We start from the raw sequence: 22,402 nt of genomic DNA on the forward strand, positions 1-22,402 counted from the left end.
AATTCACAGACAGGAAAGGAAATGGCCTTACCAATACACAGAGTTGTGTTTCACCTCCTAAGAATGTGTAACTAACTAGATTTGCTGTCAAATCCTTCAGCAAATGAAAGAATAACTAAACAAGGCTGCATTACCATTGGAGACGATAAAGTGAGAAGCTGGAAAAAGCATAGCAGGTCAAGTAGCATCTGAAGAGCTGGGGAGTCAACGTCCTGAGATGTTGACTCCCCTGCTCCTCAGATGCTGCTTGATCTGCTATGCGTTTTCCAGCTCCACACTTTATCAACCCTGATTTTCTAGCATCTGCAGTCCTCACTGTCTCCATTACCACTGGATCACTACTTGAACCACAAATGGTAGCAAATGTCAAAAGTCAATCAAAACATAGTGAGTGATGCTGAAGCACAATGTTGGGCTCTCCTCAAGTACCTTCAGTGGGAAAAACACTGGAGGCAATGATGAGATATTGTCAAGAATCACGTGAAGGGTTCAGAGATCATCAGGAGAGTCAGCGTGGATTTACAACTAGAAGCCCCTCCATTTAGTTCAATGTTGTCAAGAGTAAGAATAAAACTTCCTTGGATTTCAGAAGGCATCGGTAATGTTATACATGTAAGACTTAAAGTGGTTAAAACCAACAGGATATTAGCTGATTGAAACCTAGTTTGATAGTGGGATGTGCAGTTTGTTTGTGAAACCACCACTGGTGGCTTGTGTTTGGAATAGAATCTTCCTTTCTGGACAGGGTTGAAGGGTGTGTTCAGTTAAAATGGTCGAGGATTAACCATTAGTGAGCTTTAACAAACAGGTGAACTTGTTTTAACAATAAAATGGAGTTTATTGCATGATAGTAATAGATACAAGTTATATTGGCTAGTTAGGCAGAATGACAAAGATTATGTTGCTGGAACACAATTTTTAAGCTCTGATCTCCAGCATCTGCAGTCCTCACTTTCTCCTTCCAGAATGACAAAGATTATCAGGAACTGGGAGATGATGCATCTGACCCCTCACCAGGATCAACAACTAAACCTATCAATTCTTCACCCAAGAATGTGTGACATCATCATGTTGGTGGAGCCTAGTGTCGTATCCATCATTAACCCTTTCAGGGCTATTACCTTACACAATGGGAAAGCAAGTACAGGCTGTGGCACAGGGAATGAGCAATGATTGAAGGGATTGCTTTAGGATCTGCTATGGTCATTGTTGCTCAAGCATATTTTTCTTGTCAGATTTTATGCTCTCATTAAACAATGTGGGTTAGTGACAAATAACTAACAATCTAGTAATGCTGTGTGAGTGAAGGTTTAAGGATTGATGGATGTGTTTTAGGATGAATGCTGTGCTAATCTGAATTCATATATCTATTCAGTACGGGGAAGATAGGATGATGAATTGTGAAGGGGAAGTGTGCGTACACCAGGATAACACTCCTGTCTGACCTGACTCCAATTCTCAGAGTGGCTGTTAGTATATGTCATGGAATCTCAAAATTGATACAATGCAGAACGAGACTAGTCAGCACATAATGTGTGCGTTGACTCTACAAATAAACAGCTCACTTAGTATGATCTTATTAAGGACATACCCATTCATGTGGTCGGTCTCAGGAATATAATTGAGCTCAATTATCACACTGATTTGAAGCGATTAGCTTTCTCAGCCTTTGAGAAGTTTCAGAATAGTGAAGGGCTGTGTGATGTTACTGTTCTGAGCTCTTATTACTCCTGTTTTATTTAATCTGACAAAATATTTACATTATCCAGTTTGCGGAATTTAGCTTAGTCAATTACTTTTGATCTACAATTGAATGTTCAGTTCTCAACAGCCTTTATGCTATGATGGACACTTCCCGAACACCAACTTTCCACTGTTGGAGTTTCAGACAGATTCTTCCAAGAACATGCAGAGATAGAACAAAGAACAGGAACAAAGAACATTACAGTATAGGAACAGGCCCTTCGGCCCTCCAAGCCTGCACCGATCCAGATCCTCTATCTAAATCTGTGGACTACTTTCTAAGGATTTGTATCCCTCTGCTCCCTGCCCATTCATGTATCTGTCTAGATACATCTTAAAGGATGCTATCGTGCCTGCCTCTACCACACCCACTGCATAAAGAACTTCTCCCTTAAACCTTTCCCCTCTCACCTTGAACTCATGACCCCTAGTAACTGAGTCCCCTACTCTGGGGAAAAAGCTTCTTGTTATCCACCCTGTCTATACCTCATGATTTTGTAGACCTCAATCAGGTCCCCCCTCAACCTCTGTCTTTCTAATGAAAATAATTCTAATCTACTCAACCTCTCTTCATAGCTCGCGCCCTCCACACCAGGCAACATCCTGGTGAACCTCCTCTGCACCCTCTCCAAAGCATCCATATTCTTTCGGTAATGTGGCAATGAGAACTGTATGCAGTATTCCAAATGTGGGAAAACAAAGTCCTATACAACTGTCACATGACCTGCCAACTCTTGTACTCAGTACCCTGTCTGATGAAGGAAAGCATGCCATATTCTATTGACCTGCGTTGCCACATTCAGATACAACGAGCCTGAACACCCAGATTTCTTTGTACATCAATTTTCCCCAGGGTTTTACCATTTACTATATAGTTCACACTTGAATTGTGTCTTCCAAAATGCATCATCTCGCATTTGCCCAGATTGAACTCCATCTGCCATTTCTCTGCCAACTCTCCAATCTATCTATATTCTGCTGTATTCTCTGAAAGTCCCCTTCACTATCTGCTACTCCATCAATCTTAGTGCCATCTGCAAACTTGCTAATCAGACCACCATCCTTAGACCACCTCTAGATCATTTATGTATATCACAAACAACTGTGGTCCCAGCACAGTTCCCTGTGGAACACCACTGGTCACAGTTCTCCACTTTGAGAAACATTCTTCCACTATTACTCTCTGTCTCTTGCTGCCCAGCCAGTTCTCTATCTATCTAACTAGTACACCCTGGACCCCTTGCAACTTCACCTTCTCCATCAGCCCACCATGGGAACCTTATCAAACACCTTACTGAAGTCCATGTATATGACATCTACAGCCCTTTCCTCATCAATCAACTTTGTCACGTCCTCAAAGAATTCTACTAAGTTGGCAAGGCATGACCTTCTCTGCACAAAACCATGCTGCCTATCACTGAATAGATCCTATTCTTGAGTATCTTCTCCAGCAGTTTCCCTATCACTGACATCAGGCTCACTTGTCTATTATTACCTAATTATAATTATCACGGCTACCCTTCTTAAACATGGGGACAACATTAGCAATTCTCCAATCCTCCGGGACCTCACCTGTTTTCAAGGATGCTGCAAAGATATTTGTTAAGGATATCTGTTATGTCCTCTCTTGCTTCCCTCAGTAACCTGGGATAGGTTCCCATCCAGACCTGGGGACTTGTCCACCTTAATGTCTTTTAGAGTACCCAATACTTCCTCCCTCCTTATACCAGCTTGACCTAAAGCAATCAAACATCTATCCCTAATCTCAACATCCGTCATGTCCCTCTCCTCAGTGAATACCGACAGAAAGTACTCATTAAGAATCTCACCCATTTTCTCTGATTCCATGCATAACTTTCCTCCTTTGCCAGGCCAACCCTTTCTCTAGTTACCCTCTTGCTCCTTGTATACAAATAAAAGGCTTTGGGATTTTCCTTAACCTTGTTTGCTAAGGATATCTCATGACCCCTTTTAGCCTCTTAATTCCTCATTTCAGGTTGGTCCTACTTTCCCAATATTCTCCCAAAGCCTCATCTGTTTTCAGTCACCTAGACCTTATGTATGGTTCTTTTTTCCTATGAGCTAGACTCACAATTTCACCTGTCATCCATGGTTCCCTAACCTTGCCATTTCTATCCTTTTCACAGGGACATGTCTGTCCTGGACTCTAATCAAACTCTCTTTAAAAGCCTCCCATGTATCAAATGTGGATTTCCCTTCAAATAGCTCCTCCCAATCTACATTCCCCAGCTCCTGCCTACTTTTGGTATCATTGGCCTTTCCCCAATTTCGTACTCTTCCTTTAGGACCACTCTCATCTTGTCCATGAGTATTCTAAAACTAATGGAATTGTGATCACTATTCCCAAAGTAATCCTCTCCTGAAACTTCAACCACCTGGCTGGGCTCATTCCCCAATATCAAGTTCCAGTATGGCCCCTTCTCGAGCTGGAATACTTACAAAGATATTGAAGGGGTCTACATTGGAGCCAAGAAGGCAGGTCTATATTTGATTTCACAGCATGTTCAAGGAGATCTGCTTGCTGGGTTTCACCTTCAGGTTGTCCTCTTACCAGTTCACAAACTGCCCTGGGACTGGTCTTGCTCAGCATAGTGATTGTGACCCAGCATCTAAACTCTGCACAGCCACTTCCTTTGCAAAGGTGTCATTCTTTTCCATGATCCCAAGGGTACAGCAGCTACTGTCTGCAAATCATGTGATCATGTGATCAATGTCAATATTGCTCTGAATGGGGAAGAGTTCCATTCAGTCGACTGGCAAGTTGTATCAGACCATCTTGTAGCTGAAGGGCAGGTCTACAGGAAGCTGACCCACTGCATTGACTGCACAATGGAGCATCTGGAATGATCTGATGGATCCTGGGACCTTCATAGAGCTGTGGCTCATGGGGCTAATCCAAAGTACAGAAACACGACTGTACATTGGCAAAGAGAAAGAAAGCAGAGAATAGAGGTGAACAAATAATTTCCAGGCTGGATTGCAGTATATTTATAGGAGTTTTAAATCCTGGAACAAACTGCTTAAAAGAGCAGATTCAATAATAACTTTCAAAGGAGGTCTGAATAAATACTTGCAGGATTTAATGAGGTAACAGCTAGAATACTGTGTATAGTTTTGGTATCCATATTGAAAGAAGGATCTCAGGATCAGTACAACGGAGGTTCACTAGATTACGCCCTGGGATAAGAGGCTTGTCCAAAAGATGTAGCACCAGAATTGGGCTATTTGGCCGATCGGGTCAGCTCTGCCCTTTGATCATAGCTGATACTTTTCTCAACTCTATTCTGCTGCGTCTTCCTGTATCCTTTGATCACCTTATGAATCAAGAACCTATCTATCCAGTTTTGAGGAACGGTCACCCGCACCTGAAGTGTCAACTTTGATTTCTCTTCACAGATACTGCCAGACCTTGTTGAGCTCTTCATGCAGCTTCTGTTTTTGTTTTTGCTTTGCAGTATCTGCAGTTCTTTCGGATTTTATTAAGAGCCTTCGTTTCAAAGATACTCAATGGTTTGGCCCCTACAGCCTTCTCTGGCAATGTATTCCATAGAGTCATCACCCTCTTGTTATAGAACTTCCTTCTCATCTCAGCTCCCTTTTACTCTGAGGGCTGTGCCCTAAGGTTCTAATCTTGCCTACTCATGGAAGTATCTTCTCCATGTTCATTCTATCCAGCCCGCTCAGTATTCTGTAAGTTTTAATCAGATTCCCCCTTATCCTTGTAAACTCCATTGGTTACAGATCCAGAACCCTCAACCTCTCCTGAAATGACAAGCACTTCAATTCCAAGGTCATTCTTGTAAACCTCCTCTGGACCCCCTTCAACGCCAACACAAATTCCTTAGATATGGGGCCCAAAATTGCTCACAATGTTTCAAATATGGCCTGCCCAGAGCCTGATACAGCCCCAGCAGTACATCCCTGCTCTTGCTTTCTTGCCTTCTTGAGATGAATGCTAACATTGCATTTGCCTTTTTAACTGCCATCTGACCCTGAGTGTTCACCTTAAAAGAATCTTGAACTAGAATTTTAAAATGAGAAAAATGTTCATGCAGAGGAATGAGCTGCCAGAGGCAGTGATGGAGGTGGATACAATTACAACATTTAAAAGGTATCTGGACGGGTATAGGAATAGGTAGCGTTTAGAGGGATGAGACAAATGCTGGCAAATGGGACTAGGCCAGGTCGGGATATCTGGTTGATACAGATAAGTTGGACTCTTTCTGTGCTGTATGACTATGATTCTATAACATTTGTCAATTTACATTAAAGATTTCTACAGATTTTCCTCATGTAGAAAACAGTCTATGCCTCTATTCTGTCTTACCAATGTGCATAATCTCACACTTTCCCACATTGCATTCCATTTGCCACTTCTTTGCTCACTTCCCTAGCCTGTCCAAGACCTTCTGCAGCCCCCCTGCTTACTCAACACTAGCTGTCCCTCCACCTATCTTTGTGTCATCTGCAAACTTAAGCAACAATGCCCTCATTCCTTCCACTATTTACTGGCTGCCATCCTGAAAAGAACCCACTTTTGCTCACTCTGTCTTAGTGATAGAGTCATAGAGATGTACAGCATGGAAACAGACCCTTCAGTCCAACACGTCCATGCCGACCAGATGTTCCAACCCAATCTAGTCCCACCTGCCAGCACCCGGCCCATATCCCTCCAAACCCTTCCTATTCATATACCCATCCAAATGCCTCTTAAATGTTGCAATTGTACCAACCTCCACCACTTCCTCTGGCAGTTCATTCCATACATGCACCACCCTCTGCATGAAAAAGTTGCCCCTTAGGTCTCTTTTTTATCTTTCTCCTCTCAGCCTAAACCTACGCCCTCTAGTTCTGGACTCCCCGACCCAGGGAAAAGACTTTGCCTATTTATCCTATCCATGCACCTCATAATTTTGTAAACCTCTATAAGGTCACCCCTCAACTTCCGACGCTCCAGGGAAAACAGCCCCAGCCTGTTCAGCGTCTCCCTGTAGCTCAAATCCTCCAACCCTGGCAGCACCCGTGTAAATCTTTTCTGAGCCCTTTCAAGTTTAACAGCATTTTTCCGATAGGAAGGAGACCAGAATTGCATGCAATATTCCAACAATGGCCTAACCAATGTCCTGTACAGCCACAACATGACCTCCCAACTCCTGTACTCAACACTCTAACCAATAAAGGAAAGCATACCAAACGCCTTCTTCACTGTCCTATCTATCTGCGACTCCACTTTCAAGGAGCTATGAACCTGTACTCCAAGTCTCTTTGTTCAGCAACACTCCCTAGGACCTTACCTTTAAGTGTATAAGTCCTGCTTAGATTTGTTTTCCCAAAATGCAGCACCTCACATTTATCTGAATTAAACTTCATCTGCCACTTCTCAGTCCATTGGCCCATCTGGTCCAGATCCTGTAGTAATCTGAGGTAACCCTTTTCACTGTCCACTACACCTCCAATTTTGGTGTCATCTGCAAACTTACTAACTGTACCTGTTATGCTCACATCCAAATCATTTATGTAAATGACAAAAAGTAGAGGGCCCAGCACCGATCCTCATGGCACTCCACTGGTCACAGGCCTCCAGTCTGCAAAACAACCCTCTACCACCACCCTCTGTCTTCTACCATTGAGCCAGTTCTGTATCCAAATGGCTAGTTCTCCCTGTATTCCGTGAGATCTAACCTTGCTAATCAGTCTCCCATGCGGAACCTTGTCGAACGCCTTACTGAAGTCCATATAGATCACATCTACTGCTCTGCCCTCATCAATCTTCTTTGTTACTTCTTCAAAAAGCTCAATCAAGTTTGTGAGACATGATTTCCCACGCACAAAGCCATGTTGACTATCCCGAATCAGCCCTTGCCTTTCCAAATACATATACATCCTATCCCTCAGGATTCCCTCCAACAACTTGCCCACCACCGAGGTCAGGCTCACTGGTCTATAGTTCCCTGGCTTATCTTTACCACCCTTCTTAAACAGTGGCACCACGTTTGCCAACCTCCAGTCTTCCAGCACCTCACCTGTGACTATCGATGATACAAATATCTCAGCAAGAGGCCCAGCAATCAGTTCTCTGGCTTCCCACAGAGTTCTCAGGTACACCTGATCAGGTCCTGGGGATTTATCCATCTTTACCCGTTTCAAGACATCCAGCACTTCCTCCTCTGTAATCTGGACATTTTGCAAGATGTCACCATCTATTTCCCTACATTCTATATCTTCCATATCATTTTCCACAGTAATTACTAATGCAAAATATTCATCTAGTATCTCCCCCATTTTCTGTGGCTTCACACAAAGGCCACCTTGCTGATCTTTAAGGGGCCCTATTCTCTCCCTGGTTACCCTTTTGTCCCTAATATATTTATAAAAACCCTTTGGATTCTCCTTAATTCTATTTGCCAAAGCTATCTCATGTCCCCTTTTTACCCTCCTGATTTCCCTCTTGAGTATACTCCTACTGCCTTTATACTCTTCTAAGGATTCACTCGATCTATCCTGTCTATACCTGACATATGCTTCTTTCTTTTTCTTAACCAAACCCTCAATTTCTTTAGTCATCCAGCATTCCCTATACCTACCAGCCTTCCCTTTCACCCTGACAGGAATATACTTTCTCTGGATTCTTGTTATCACATTTCTGAAGGCTTCCCATTTTCCAGCCACCCCTTTACCTGCGAACATCTGCCTCCAATCAGCTTTCGAAAGTTCTTGCCTAATATCGTCAAAATTGGCCTTTCTCCAATTTAGAACTTCAACTTTTAGATCTGGTCTGTCCTTTTCCATCACTATTTTAAAACAATTAGAATTATGGTCGCTGGCCCCACTGACACCTCAGTCACCTGCCCTGCCTTATTTCCCAAGAGTAGGTCAAGTTTTGCACCTTCTCTAGTAGGTACATCCACACTCTGAATCAGAAAATTGTCTTGTACACACTTAACAAGTTTCTCTCCATCTAAACCCTTAACACTATGGCAGTCCCAGTCGATGTTTGGAAAGTTAAAATCCCCTACCATAACCACCCTATTATTCTTACAAATAGCTGAGATCTCCTTACAAGTTTGTTTCTCAATTTCCCTCTGACTATTAGGGGGTCTATAATACAATTCCAATAAGGCGATCATCCCTTTCTTATTTCTCAGTTCCACCCAAATAACTTCCCTAGATATAATTCCAGGAATAGTGTAGGTTAGATGGGCTTCAGATTAGTATGACATAGGCTCAACATCGAGGGCCAAAGGGCCTGTACTGTGCTGTTCTATGTTCAGTACAGCTGTAATGCTAGCCCTTATCAAAAATGTCACTCCCCCTCCTGTCTTGCCTCCCTTTCTATCCTTCCTGTAGCATTTGTATCCTGGAACATTAAGCTGCCAGTCCTGCCCATCCCTGAGCCATGTTTCTGTAATTGCTATGATATTCCAGTCCCATGTTCCTAACCATGCCCTGAGTTCATCTGCCTTCCCTGTTAGGCCCCTTGCATTGAAATAAGTGCAGTTTAATTTATTAGTCCTACCTTGTCCCTGCCTGCCCTGACTGTTTGACTCACTTCTGTTCTCAACTGTACCAGTCTCAGATTGATGATCTCTTTCCTCACTATCTCCCTGGGTCCGTCCCCCCCCCCCCCCCCCCCGCCCCACCTTACTAGTTTAAATCCTCCCGAGCAGTTTTCGCAAATTTCCCTGCCAGTATATTAGTCCCCTTCCAATTTAGGTGCAATCTGTCCTTCTTGTACGGGTCACCTCTTCCCCAAAAAAGATTCCAATGATCCAAAAATGTGAATCCTTCTCCCATACACCAGCTCCTCAGCCATGTATTCATCTACTCTATCCTCCTATTCCTGCCCTCACTAGCTCGTAGCACCGGGAATAATCCAGATATTACTACTCTCGAGGACCTCCTTTTTAAATTTCTGCCTAACTCTCTGTAATCTCCCTTCAGAATCTCAACCTTTTCCCTTCCAATGTCGTTGGTTCCAATGCGGACAGTGACTTCCTGCTGGCCCCTCTCCCCCGTGAGAACATTCTGCACCCTCTCTGAGACATTCTTGATCCTGGCACCAGGGAAACAACAAACCATTCTGCTTTTTCGCTGTTGGCCACAGAAACGTCTGCCTTACCTCGGACTACAGAATCCCCTAACACAATTGATCTCTTGGAATCCGACGTACCCCTTGTTGCATTCGAGCCAGTCTCAATACCAGAAACTTGGCTGTTTATGCTACATTCCCCTGAGAATCCATCACTCCCTACATTTTCCAAAACAGCATACCTGTTTGAAATGGGTATATCCACAAAAGACTCCTGCCCTAGGTGCCTATCTCTGTTACCCTTGCTGGAGTTAACCCATCTATGTGACTGTATCTGAGACCTTCCCCCCTTCCTATAACTGCCATCCATCACATACTGTTGCTGTTGCAAACTCCTCATCGCCTCTATCTGTCTCTCCAACCGATCCATTCGATCTGATAAGGTTTGCAGCCAACAGCATTTATGGCAGATATAATCCGCAGTAAGCCTTAAACTCTCTTTAAACTCCCCCATCTGACAAGAAGTACATATCACTGCAAAGGCCATTTTTGCTCCTTCACAATCTACAGACCCTGAAAATAACACCCTCTTATTCCTCGACAAAACACTGCCCCAGGTTAAAATAATAGTTATGGCTTATATTTTAAGTTTAATCAAGAGACATATCTCCAAAAACATGTAATCAAGAAAGAACCCACTATACTCACTACTAAAGCCTTTCTATTGGACAGACTTAAAACAATGATTAACTTATCTGATTCTGTGTTGTGAACTTCGCCCAACAGGCTCCTCCAAGATTAGCTGTGAAATTCACTATTTGTTAATTTTCCCAGATGCACTCCAATGTCCAGTGATTCTGCCATTCAGCCAATCCTCTATCCAGGCCCTGACCTTCCCCTGACACCATGGGCTGCAAATGGGCTTATACTCACTCGTGTTTCAAAGAGTAAGATTGAGTCTGGGTAGATACTGACTGGTTGTTTCCTCTTGTGGAATGTAAAACATGAGGTCTCAATCTCAGGATCAGGGACTGATCATTTTGGACTGTGTTAAGGAGCAATCTCTTAAAGGTTGTGAATTGTTGAAATTCTGTACCTCATAGAGTTGTTGATACTTCAACACTGAATACAGATTGATGGTCTCTCAGAGAAGCCAGGGTATGTGAAGGTAAGCTGAAACCAGAGATTAGTCAGAATCATATTGCATGGTGGAATAAACTTTAATCATTCAGTGCAATTAAGCATTACTCACACTGAGCCTTCTATGGGTTTTGCAATGTCACGACCTGCTGTGTCTAAGGTGATAAACAGCTGGGAATGGATGACTGAAGAATTTAACACATTTCTTTACACAGACCAGTGCACTTTCCGAATTCCCAGGAACTACCTTGATGAAGCAAGCTGAGCACATCCTGCTGGAGCCACCTGCACAATCCAGTCCGTCATATTCTGTCCCACACGTTTATCCAACGGCAAAGCGGTTATCACCGAGCTCAAACTGCAGTGAGAAGATTCCATCATTCTCACTTCCAGGTATTTACTGAGGAACCTATGGCAGAATCTTACAGAGGTCTGAGCAACATCGTGAGATTTGTGGCAAAACTCCATGAAGAGTCCAGCGAGGTCTACCTCAACATCAGGAGCACCTTGTTGCACCTTTTAGAATTTTGCTGAGCAGCAGCATCTCTCACTAGGCAGCACCAACTCACTTCATTAATACTTAGCTTCCAATTTTACCAAACACACCAAACAAGCTCGACATCGAGAAACCAGAGTGAATCCCTGGTGCATTCAGCTCACTGCGTGGTCAGAAGGAGCCCCCCCCACCCATGTTGGACACTGGACACCCCCCCATGTCTTAGGGCACACTCCATGGGCACACACCTCACATCCACAGATATTGGCACCTGACATGTCGTGGCACATCTCCAATCCACTGACAGGGTATTTTTACACTTCAATGCTGTCCCTCAGGCTACACTGATTGTTCTCATTGTAACATTGCAGTAAGGACACTACGTGCTCAGGGACACACCCCCAGCTCAGGGACTGTACCAGGCTGCAGCTCCGAGCTCTTTGCTCTCTTACAGCACTCACTTACTCTGAGCTGAGCTGGATACTCACTGAATTCCTCCTCACATTGCCTTTGTGCATTTTGCCTTGTCAGCCAGTGATATCAGGCTCATATCACTGCTATCTTGCTGCAGTTTAGCACAGACACAGAGGCAGCGTGCTGTCAGCACTATCAGCAGACCACAGTCAGGTCAAGGAGTTGGCACCCTTTACTCTGCGGGGGGGGGGGGGGGGGGGGGGGCGCTGACACAGTAAGTCAAGGGCAGTGTCCAATACCACCCTAGGGGATTGGACCTTGTCAGTCAGCTGATTGGGGCTGAATAGGAGCTGAGTATCAGGCTGCATCCCATCCAGCCGGACACGCTCTGTCCTACTGGGCTGTTTTCACCCTGGAACAAGAGAGGCAGGTACCATGGGGGATGAAACTGGATGACACAGCCATTGGGGAGGAGTCCCAAGTGAGTCAGTGGGCAGGGCAAAGGGCAATGCAGGGTTCATGGTGTATATTGGGGGTTGGGTTCAGTGACAGTGAGTGAGGGAAAATGTTGCAGCAATAGTGAGAGCAGGAGACCGTAAGCCTTGGTGGGAGGTGGAGGCAGTAGTAACGATAGAGTGAGGCTGAGCTATCAGCGTGAAGATGGTGGCACCAATGCAAATGGAGTGGGGAGGGTCAATGACCCCCACCTGGCTGAGACTGCACTAATCCAGGGTCAACCTGGGACCAGAATGGCATGGTCTGGTGGAATGGCCTCTACTGCTTGTCCTGAGGGAACATTTGCTCTATGTTGGCCCCTCCCAATCCAGCAAGGCCTTCAGGATCCTGTCCACAAAGCAGGGCACCAATTTTTCTCGGTCTGCCTTGTCTGCCTAGAGTAGCGCTGGACTGATTGCATGTGTCCATGTGTGCCATGGACTTTTAAAGATGGCACCTGATGGTTGCCAGTCTTTCAGTAGATGTTTGGTGAGTTGTTCTGGGTAAAATGTGACTAGAATGAGTCATAATCAGAAATAAATTAGAATCAGGTGGAGCAGGTAGTTAATGATGTGAATTTGGTAAAATACAGCGATAAATTCTCAAGCAATTTGCATTTAACCAAGCAAATACAAAATTCAATATATAGAGACTTTAAAGTGCAGAAGGCAGAAGTTCAGCCCATCAAATTCATGCTGGTCCTCTTGAGAAAACTAGTCAATTTATTCTCTACTCCATCCCTGTAGAAATCTATTTTTATCAAGTGTCTATCAAATTTCCTTTGGAAATCTATGTCCTTTAGTCTTTGCATAATCAGTTAATGAGAACAGCATTCCTTTTTCTATCTAACTTACCTGAATCTTGTACATCTGTATCAAGTCTCCATTCAATTGGGGGTTTTTACTCCAAGGAGAATGACTCCAGTTTTGTCAACTTAACCTTATCGCTAAACTCTCCAGCACTGGAAGTCTTCTGGTACATCACTTCTGCCAAGGATCCTTACATCCTTCTGTGGTGACCAGGACTGGATGCAGTATTGTAGCAGCGGTGCAACTGGAGCTTTAGAAAGTTTCAGCATAACATCCCTGCTTTTGTCCTCAGTAACTCTATTTATGAAGCTCCAGATCTGCATGGGCAGCATGGTGGCTCAGTGGTTAGCACTGCTGCCTCACAGCACCAGGGACCCAAGTTCAATTCTAGCCTTGGGTGACTCTCTGTATGGAGTTTGCACATTCTCCCTGTGTCTGCATGGGTTTCCTCTGGGCGCTCCACTTTCCTCCCACAATCCAAAGATGTGTAGGTCAGGTGAATTGGCCATGCTAAATTGCCCACAGTGTTGGTACATTAGTCAGAGGGGAATGGGTCTGGTTAGGTTACTCTTTGGAGGGTCGGTATGGACTTGGGCCAAAGGGCCTGTTTCTACACAATATAGGGAATCGAATCTAATCTATCCAGCTTCCCCCTATAGGTCAAACCCTGCAGCCTCAGGAACATCCTTGTAAATCTTTTCTGCACCCTTTCAGGTTTAACAACATCGTCCTGTATCTGGATCACTACAGCTGCAGTCAGAGCTTTCTTCTCCTGTCACTCCTAAGTTCACTGAGAAACAGGCTGACTGGAACCGTGTTGTCCCATATCCTTTTAAACCCTTCCAGATACGGGTCTGTGTTGCATTTTCCTTCTCTTCCTCTATTTTCAGTTATGATAGTGTTCTGCATTTTGGATCTTTCTCAGTTGTAAGAAGCTCTGGATGAGTGCTGCCTTCTGTGCATTGCTTGTAATCAGTGCTCACTCTTTGTATAGGTCACAAATGTGGCTCAGGGAAACTGTCACTCACTGACCCAGGAGAACAGGAGTCAGTGACACAGTCACCACGTTCCACTGCAAACAGGAAAAAGCTCCAAACGAACAAGGTAAGTATGTGGAGAACTGATCTCACATAGGGGCAGCTTTTAAAAGTTAAGAATGTGTGAATAGGGTCCAATTTTAATCTTTGTAGAACTGGAATTAGAAGTCATTTCCAATACACTAACTTCCAGATTGAACAGGGGAGCCCTTGGTGTGTGGTGGAATACAATCCACTGGAAGAGGGCAGCCACAACTTTAGATCAAAGGCTGTGAATTAGGTTGATTGACTTCAGTAACACTCAAAAAACTCCAATACCATCCACCTGATTGACACAATCCACAACCTTCAACATTCACTCGCAACACCACCAACACATCTGCACTATCTACAAGGTACACTGTAACAAATTAACAAGGCTTCCATACAGCAGCAGCAAGGGGGAGAGAGAGAGAGAAGCAATTAGACAGGGAGAAGCTGAAAGCCAGAAAAGCAAAGAGATGCGGGAGCAAAGAGAAAGAGCAGAGAGAGAGAGGGAGAGAGAGAGAAAGGCTCAGGAGAGAGAAAGAGGACCAGAGAGGAGCAAGAGAGAGGGAGGTGCAGAGAGAGAGAGAGGAGCCATGAGTAAGAATAAGAGAGATGGAAACACAGAGAGAGAGGAGCAAGAGAGAAAGGTGCAGAGAAATGGGGAACAGAGTGAGACAGCAGCGAGGGAAGCAGCAGATAGAGATGGGAGTTGAAGCAGGGAGTTTAGCAAAACTTTGAAAAGGTCCCACAAGGGAGACTGATAAAAAAGTTCATGGAGACATTCATGGGATCCAGTGTAACTTGGTAAGATGGATCCAAAATTGGCTTGGTGACAGGAGATAGAGTATGTTGGGTGAAGTTTGTTTGTGTGACCGGAGCCCAGTGTGAAGTTGCATATCACAGTGTTCAGTGCTGGGTCCCTTATTGTTGGTGATATTTGTAAAAGATGTTTGCAGATGACTCAAAGATTTGCCAGGTGGTTGATAGTGAAGAGGAAGGTGTTAGATTACAGGAAGGTATAAACTGATTGGTCAGATGGGCAGATCAGTGGCAGATGGAATTTAGCCTTGATAAATATGAGGTGATGCACTTTGGGAGAAGGAACAAGACAAGAGGGTCCTCAATGAATGGTAGGACACTAGGAAGCTCTAAGGAATCTTAGGGTGCTTATCCATAGATCCCTGAAGATGGCAGGACAGGTGAATATGATATTTAAGAAGGCACAAGGGATGCTTGTCTTTATCGGTTATGGGAGAAAGTGAAGACTGCAGATGCTGGAGATCAGAGCTGAAAGTGTGTTGCTGGAAAAGTGCAGCAGGTCAGGCAGCATCCAAGGACCAGGAGAATCGATGTTTCGGGCATCAGCCCTTCTTCAGGAATGAGGAATGAGGACACTTTCCTCATTCCTGAAGAAGGGCTCATGCCCGAAACGTCAATTCTCCTGCTCCTTGGATGCCTCTTGACCTGTTGTGCTTTTCCAGCAACACACTTTCAGTTTTTTATCGGTTATGGCATATATTGTAAGAGCAAGGAGATTATGTTGGAGCTGTACAAAATTTTGGTTAGGTCACAGCTGGAACATGATGTGCAATTCTGGTCCCCACACTATTGGAAAAATGTGACTGCACTGGAAGGGGTGCAGAGGAGATTCACCAGGGTGTTGCCATGGATGAAGCATTTCAACGTTGAAGGGAGACTGGATAAGCTCAAGTTTATTCTTTGAAGAAGTTTGAGGAGGGAATTGTTAGGAATGTGTAATGGTATGAGGGGCATGATCAAGGTGAAGAGAAAACATAGAACATAGAAAAGTACAGCACAGAACAGGCCCTTTGGCCCACGAGGTTGTGCCGAGGTTTAATCCTAATGTAAAGTATAATAACCTAACCTACACACCCCTCAATTCACTGCTCTCCATGTGCATGTCCAGCAGTCGCTTAAGTGTCCCTAATGACTCTGCTTCCACCACCACAGCTGGCAACACATTCCATACATTCACAACTCTCTGCGTAAAGAACCGTCCTCTGATGTCTCCTTTATACCTTTCTCTTAATATCTTAAAACTATGACCCCTTGTACCCGTCAACCCTGCCCTAGGGAAAAGTCTCTGACTATTGACTCTATCCATTCCTCTCATTATTTTGTGTACCTCGGTCAGGTCTCATCTCTTGCTCCTTCTCTTCAGAGAGAAAAGCCCGAGCTTATTCAACCTCTCTTCATAAGGGAAGCCCTCCAGTCCAGGCAGCATCCTGGTAAACCTTCTTTGCACCCTCTCCAAAGCCTCTGTATCTTTCCTATAGTAGGGTGACCAGAACTGGACACAATATTCCAAGTGTGGTCTCACCTGGGACTTGTAGAGCTGTAGCTAGACCTCGCAGCTCTTAAACTCGATCCCCCTGTTCATGAAAGCCAAAACACCATATGCTTTCTTAATAACCCTATCTACTTGGGTGGCAACTTTGAGAGATCTATGTACTTGCACACCCAGAACCTTCTGTTCCTCCACACTGCCAAGAATCCTATCTTTAATCCTACATTCAGCATTCAAGTTTGACCTTCCAAAATGCATCACTTTGCCATTTCATCTGCCATTTCTCAGCCCAGTTCTGCATCCTGTCTATGTCGCGCTGCCATAGCCCTCGATACTATCGACGACACCTCCAACCTTTGTGTCATCTGCAAATTTACTAAGTCACCCCTCAACCTCCTCATCCAAGTCATTTATAAAAACTACAAAGAGCAGAGGCCCAAGAACAAAGCCCTGTGGGACCCCACTCAACACTGACCTCCAGGCAGAATACTTTCCATCTACAACCACTCTCTGCCTTCTGACAACCAACCAATTCTGAATCCAAAGAGCCAAATCTCCCTGTATCCTATTCCTCCTGACTTTATGAATGAACCTACCATGGGGAACCTTATCAAATTCCTTGTTGAAGTCCATATACACCACATCCACTGCTTGACCTTCATCGACCTGTCTTGTCACCTCCTCAAAGCACTCAATAAGATTCGTGAAGCATGACCTGCCTCTGACAAAGCCATGCTGACTGCCTTTAATCACACTATGCTTTGCCAAATAGTCATAGATCCTATCCCTCAGAATTCTTTCCAAAGCTTTGCTGACCATGGACCTACGACTGACTGGTCTATAATTGTCAGAGGTTTCCCTATTCCCCTTCTTGAAAAGAGGAACAACATTCGCCTCCTTCCAATCCTCCGGTACGACTCCTGTGGAGAGTGAGGAGGCAAAGATCTTTGCCAGTGGCTTAGCAACCTCCTTTCTCACTTCCCGGAGCAGCCTAGGATAAATCTGGTCTGGCCCTGGGGACTTATCAATCTTAATGTTTTCCAAAATTTCCAGCACATCAACTTCATCAATCAAGTTAGATCCCAGGTCAAAATCAATCAACTGAGAGGTGAAGTAAAGAGTAACGTAAGACTGACAAAGAGAGAATAGGAGTACAGAATGACAGTTGTAAAAGGTAACCTGAAAATCTACTGACAGGAATAGAATTAGAGAGTGTCCTACTAAGAGCAAAGAATGTGATACATAGTTAGAGGCAGAAGAGTAGGCTACAGTAATTTATATTAGTTGTTACTAAGGAAAAAGAATCTGCTAAACATTGGTGTAAGTGGAGGTGTTAGAAGTAATGGATGAGCTAAAAATTGAGAAGCAAGAGTTACCGGAAAGACTGACTATCCTTAGAATTAAAAATCACACAACACCAGGCTATAGTTCAACAAGTTTATTTGGAAGTACTAGCTTTCGGAGCACTCCTCATTCATCAGGTAGCTCCTCAGAATGGATAATTTACTGGTCTGGATGACTTTGTTAAAAGCCCTGTTGGATACCTTACAGTCAACACATGCAGAATAAAAATGATAATCTACATTGAAGTGCTACTAAAGTGCTTAGTGAAGATAAGTCACTACCAGAAGTTTGTACCAGAAGTTTGTCTGGTACAGGTCTGACAGCAGGAGTATAGGGTTCTGTGACATAACTCCAGTCTCACCTGAAGAATTATCCAAGTGTTCCAATTCTTTGTGACTTGTACATCTTGTCTCTGGTAGTTTGTGACAAGACGGATCATTCACATCTCCGCAGAGCAGAAGAGGCGTTTCAACATCAAGCTCGGCTTTGATACCTTGCACAGTCTGGTGACATCCCTTGACTCACAGCCAGCTGTGAAGGTGAGTATATTCTGCCTCTTTATATTGTCTATATATGTGTGCGCATGTGTGTATATGACTCTGTGTGTGACTCTATTCTGTGAATGTGACCTAGTGTATGTGAATGTGTTCGAGTGGTTGTGTGTGTGTGTGTATATAAGCATGTCTATATGTGAGTGAGTGTGTGTATATTTGAATGTGTTTGTATGAGTGTGCCTGTACATGTGTCTGAACGAGCGTATGTCTGTCAGTATGTCTATGTGAGTGTGCGTGTGTCAATATATGACTGTATGTTCATGTGAATGTGTCTCTTTGTGAGTGTGTGTGTGTGTATATATGTGTGCGTGCATAACTCTCTATGAACATGTCTGTTGCATGTGTTTGCCTGTGTCTGCATGTGTATGTTTGTCTGCGGACATGTGTGTTTGTATGCTGATAATGTAAAAAATGACGTAGAGTTGTGCAGTACAGAAACAGACCCTTTGGTTGAACTCATCCATGCCGACCAGATATCCTAAACTGATCCAGTCCTATTTGCCAACATCCCTCAAAACCCTTCCAATGAGGATTGGAGGGCGGCTAATGTTGTGCCACTTTTTAAGAAGGGTGGGCGGGAGAAAGCAGGAAATTATAGACCAGTTAGTCTGACCTCAGTGGTGGGAAAAATGCTGGAGTCTATTATAAAGGATGAAATTACGGCACATCTGGATAATAGTAACAGGATAGGACAGAGTCAGCATGGATTTATGAAGGGGAAATCATGCTTGACTAATCTTCTTGAATTTTTTGAGGATGTAACTCGGAAGATGGACGAGGGAGATCCAGTGGATGTAGTGTACCTGGACTTTCAGAAAGCTTTTGATAAAGTCCCACACAAGAGGTTAGTGAGTAAAATTAGGGCGCACGGGATTGGGGGCAAAGTACTAGATTGGATAGAGAATTGGTTGGCTAATAGGAAACAAAGGGTAGTGATTAACGGCTCCATTTCGAAATGGCAGGCAGTGACCAGTGGGGTACCGCAGGGATCCGTGCTGGGACCGCAGCTTTTTACAATATATGTAAATGATATAGAAGATGGTATCAGCAATAACATTAGCAAATTTGCTGATGACACAAAGCTAGGTGGTAGGGTGAAATGTGATGAGGATGTTAGGGGATTACAGGGTGACCTGGACAAGTTAGGTGAGTGGGCAGATGCATGGCAGATGCAGTTTAATGTGGATAAATGTCTGGTTATCCACTTTGGTGGCAAGAACAGGAAGGCAGATTACTACCTCAATGGTATCAAATTAGGTAAAGGGGCTGTTCAGAGAGATCTGGGTGTTCTTGTACACCAGTCAATGAAGGCAAGCATGCAGGTACAGCAGGTCGTGAAGAAGGCTAATAGCATGCTGGCCTTCGTAACAAGAGGGATTGAGTATAGAAGCAAAGAGGTGCTTCTGCAGCTGTACAGGGCCCTGGTGAGACCACACCTGGAGTACTGTGTACAGTTCTGGTCTCCAAATTTGAGGAAAGACATTCTGGCTATTGAGGGAGTGCAGCGTAGGTTCACGAGGTCAATTCCTGGAATGGCAGGATTGCCTTACACGGAAAGACTGAAGCGACTGGGCTTGTATACCCTTGAGTTTAGAAGACTGAGAGGGGATCTGATTGAAACGTATAGGCTTATGAAAGGATTGGACACTCTGGCAGGAGGGAACATATTTCCGTTGATGGGGGAGTGCCGAACCAGAGGACACAACTTAAAAATACGGGGTAGACCATTTAGGACAGAGATGAGGAGAAACTACTTCACACAGAGAGTGGTGGCTGTGTGGAATGCTCTGCCCCAGAGGGCAGTGGAGGCCCAGTCTCTGGATTCTTTTAAGAAAGAATTGGATAGAGCTCTTAAAGATAGTGGAGTCAAGGGGTATGGAGATAAGGCTGGAACAGGATACTAATTAGGAATGATCAGCCATGATCATATTGAATGGCGGTGCAGGCTCGAAGGGCAGAATGGCCTACTCCTGCATCTATTGTCTATTGTCTATTGTCTATTGTCTATTCATTTACCCATCCAGATGCCTTTTACATGTTGTTATTGTACCAGCCTCCACCACTTCTTCTGTTAGCTTGTTTCATACACGTACCACCCACTGTGTGAAAAAGTTGCCTCTCAGCTCCTTTATAAATCTTTCCTCTCTCACCCTAAACCTATGCCCTCTAGTTTTGGACTCCCCCATCATGGGAAAAAGATCTTTGCTTTTTACTCTATTCATGCCCCTCATGATTTTATAAACTTCTGTAAGGTCACCCTTTAGCCTCCGATGCTCCAGGGAAAACAACCCCAGCCTATTCATCGTCTCCCTGTAACTCAAACCCCTTAGTAAGTACAATGCTTTGGAAGACTGCTTGCAATCGGTGGACTGGACTGTGTTCAAAGGCTCAGCCGAAAATCTAGACAAATACGCCACTATTATCATGGACTTCATAAGCAAATGCACGGAAGACTGTGTACTAAAGAAGTTAGTCTGAGTATTCCCCAACCAGAAACCTTGGATGAACCATGAAATCCGGGCGTAGCACTCAAGTTTGATGATCCAGAACAACACAGCCTATCAAAAGCCAGCAGGAATGCCAAGAGGCAGTACCAGAGCAAGTTAGAGGCCCAAACCTACCAGACAGACTCCCACTGCCTATGGCAAGGCCTAAACAAAATTACAGGATACAAAATGGAGCAGGGCAAGATAACGGACAAAGACACATCCCTCCCTGATGTGCTCAATGCTTTCTATGCTTGGTTTGAGGAGAATGCCAGCAGTATGGTGTCACCTTCCCCAATAGCCCTGGATGTACGTGTTCCCTTTGTCATCACTGCAGACACCAGATCTGTCCTCCTGGGAGTCAATCCAACAAAAGTGACAGGCCCAGATAGAGTCCCCAGCTAAGCACCTAGATCCTGTGTGGATCAGTTAGCAGAGGTATTCATTGGCATTTTCACCCTTTCCCTCCTAAAAGCCCAAGTCCCCAGCTGCTTCAAGGAGAAAGTGAGGACTGCAGATGCTGGAGATCAGAGCTGAAAATGTGTTGCTGGAAAAATGCAGCAGGTCAGGCAGCATCCAAGGAGCAGGAGAATTGACGTTTCGGGCATGAGCCCTTCCCGAAACGTCGATTCTCCTGCTCCTTGGATGCTGCCTGATCTTCTGCGCTTTTCCAGCAACACATTCCCAGCTGCTTCAAGAAGACCACCACCATCCCAGTACCTAAGGAAGCACATGCAGTGTGCCTTAATGTGGCTCTGACCTCAATACTCACAAAGTATGTCAAGAGGCTGGTTATGGCCCACATCAACTCTAGTCTCCCAAACTGCCTTGATCCCCTACAATCTGCCTACCAACGTAAAAGGTCCACAGCGGATGCCATATCCCTAGCCCTGCACTCATCCCTGGAACATCTGGGCAACCTACACCTACATCAGACTCTCCTGCTCATTGACTACAGCTCCACCTTCAACATCATTATCCCCTCCAGACTGATCTCAAACCTCCATGATCTTGGTCTCGACTCCGCCCTCTGCAACTGAATCCTCAGCTTTCAAACCCACTGACTGTAATCAATGAAGATAGGTAGCTGCATATCCTCCACGATAACTCTCAACACTGGAGCCCCCCAAAGATGTGTCCTCATCCCCACAATACTCCCTGTACACCAATGACTGTATTACCAAATTCTGAACGAGCACCATCCACAAATTTGCTGATGACACCACTGTAGCAGGATAGATATCAAACAACGAGTTGAAATACTGAAGGGAGATAGAGGGCTTAGTGATGTGGTGCAATGATAACAACCTCCCTCTCAATGTCGGCAAAACTAAAGAACTGATCATTGACTTCAGAAAGGAAGGAGGACAACACCCCCCCATCTACATCAACGGAGCGGAGGTTGAGAGGGTGGAGAGCGTCAAGTTCCTAAGAGTGGCAATAACCAACAACCTGTCCAAGACTCCCTACTGTAGATGTGACAGTCAAGAAGGGACAAC

General features: G+C 44.5%; 1 protein-coding gene across 1 annotated transcript in view; it reads left to right on the forward strand.

The window, feature by feature from the left end:
• Positions 1-22,402, forward strand: part of mlxipl (MLX interacting protein like) — a 253,703-nt gene that overhangs the window by 203,039 nt on the left and 28,262 nt on the right. The window contains exons 11-13 of the mRNA XM_072589170.1: positions 11,149-11,326; positions 14,142-14,251; positions 18,283-18,402. Coding sequence (XP_072445271.1) covers positions 11,149-11,326; positions 14,142-14,251; positions 18,283-18,402 — 408 coding nt within the window. The remainder of the gene's footprint in view (positions 1-11,148; positions 11,327-14,141; positions 14,252-18,282; positions 18,403-22,402) is intronic.

This window comes from Chiloscyllium punctatum, chromosome 19 (genome assembly GCF_047496795.1).
Source record: "Chiloscyllium punctatum isolate Juve2018m chromosome 19, sChiPun1.3, whole genome shotgun sequence".
Taxonomy (NCBI): Eukaryota; Metazoa; Chordata; class Chondrichthyes; order Orectolobiformes; family Hemiscylliidae; genus Chiloscyllium; species Chiloscyllium punctatum.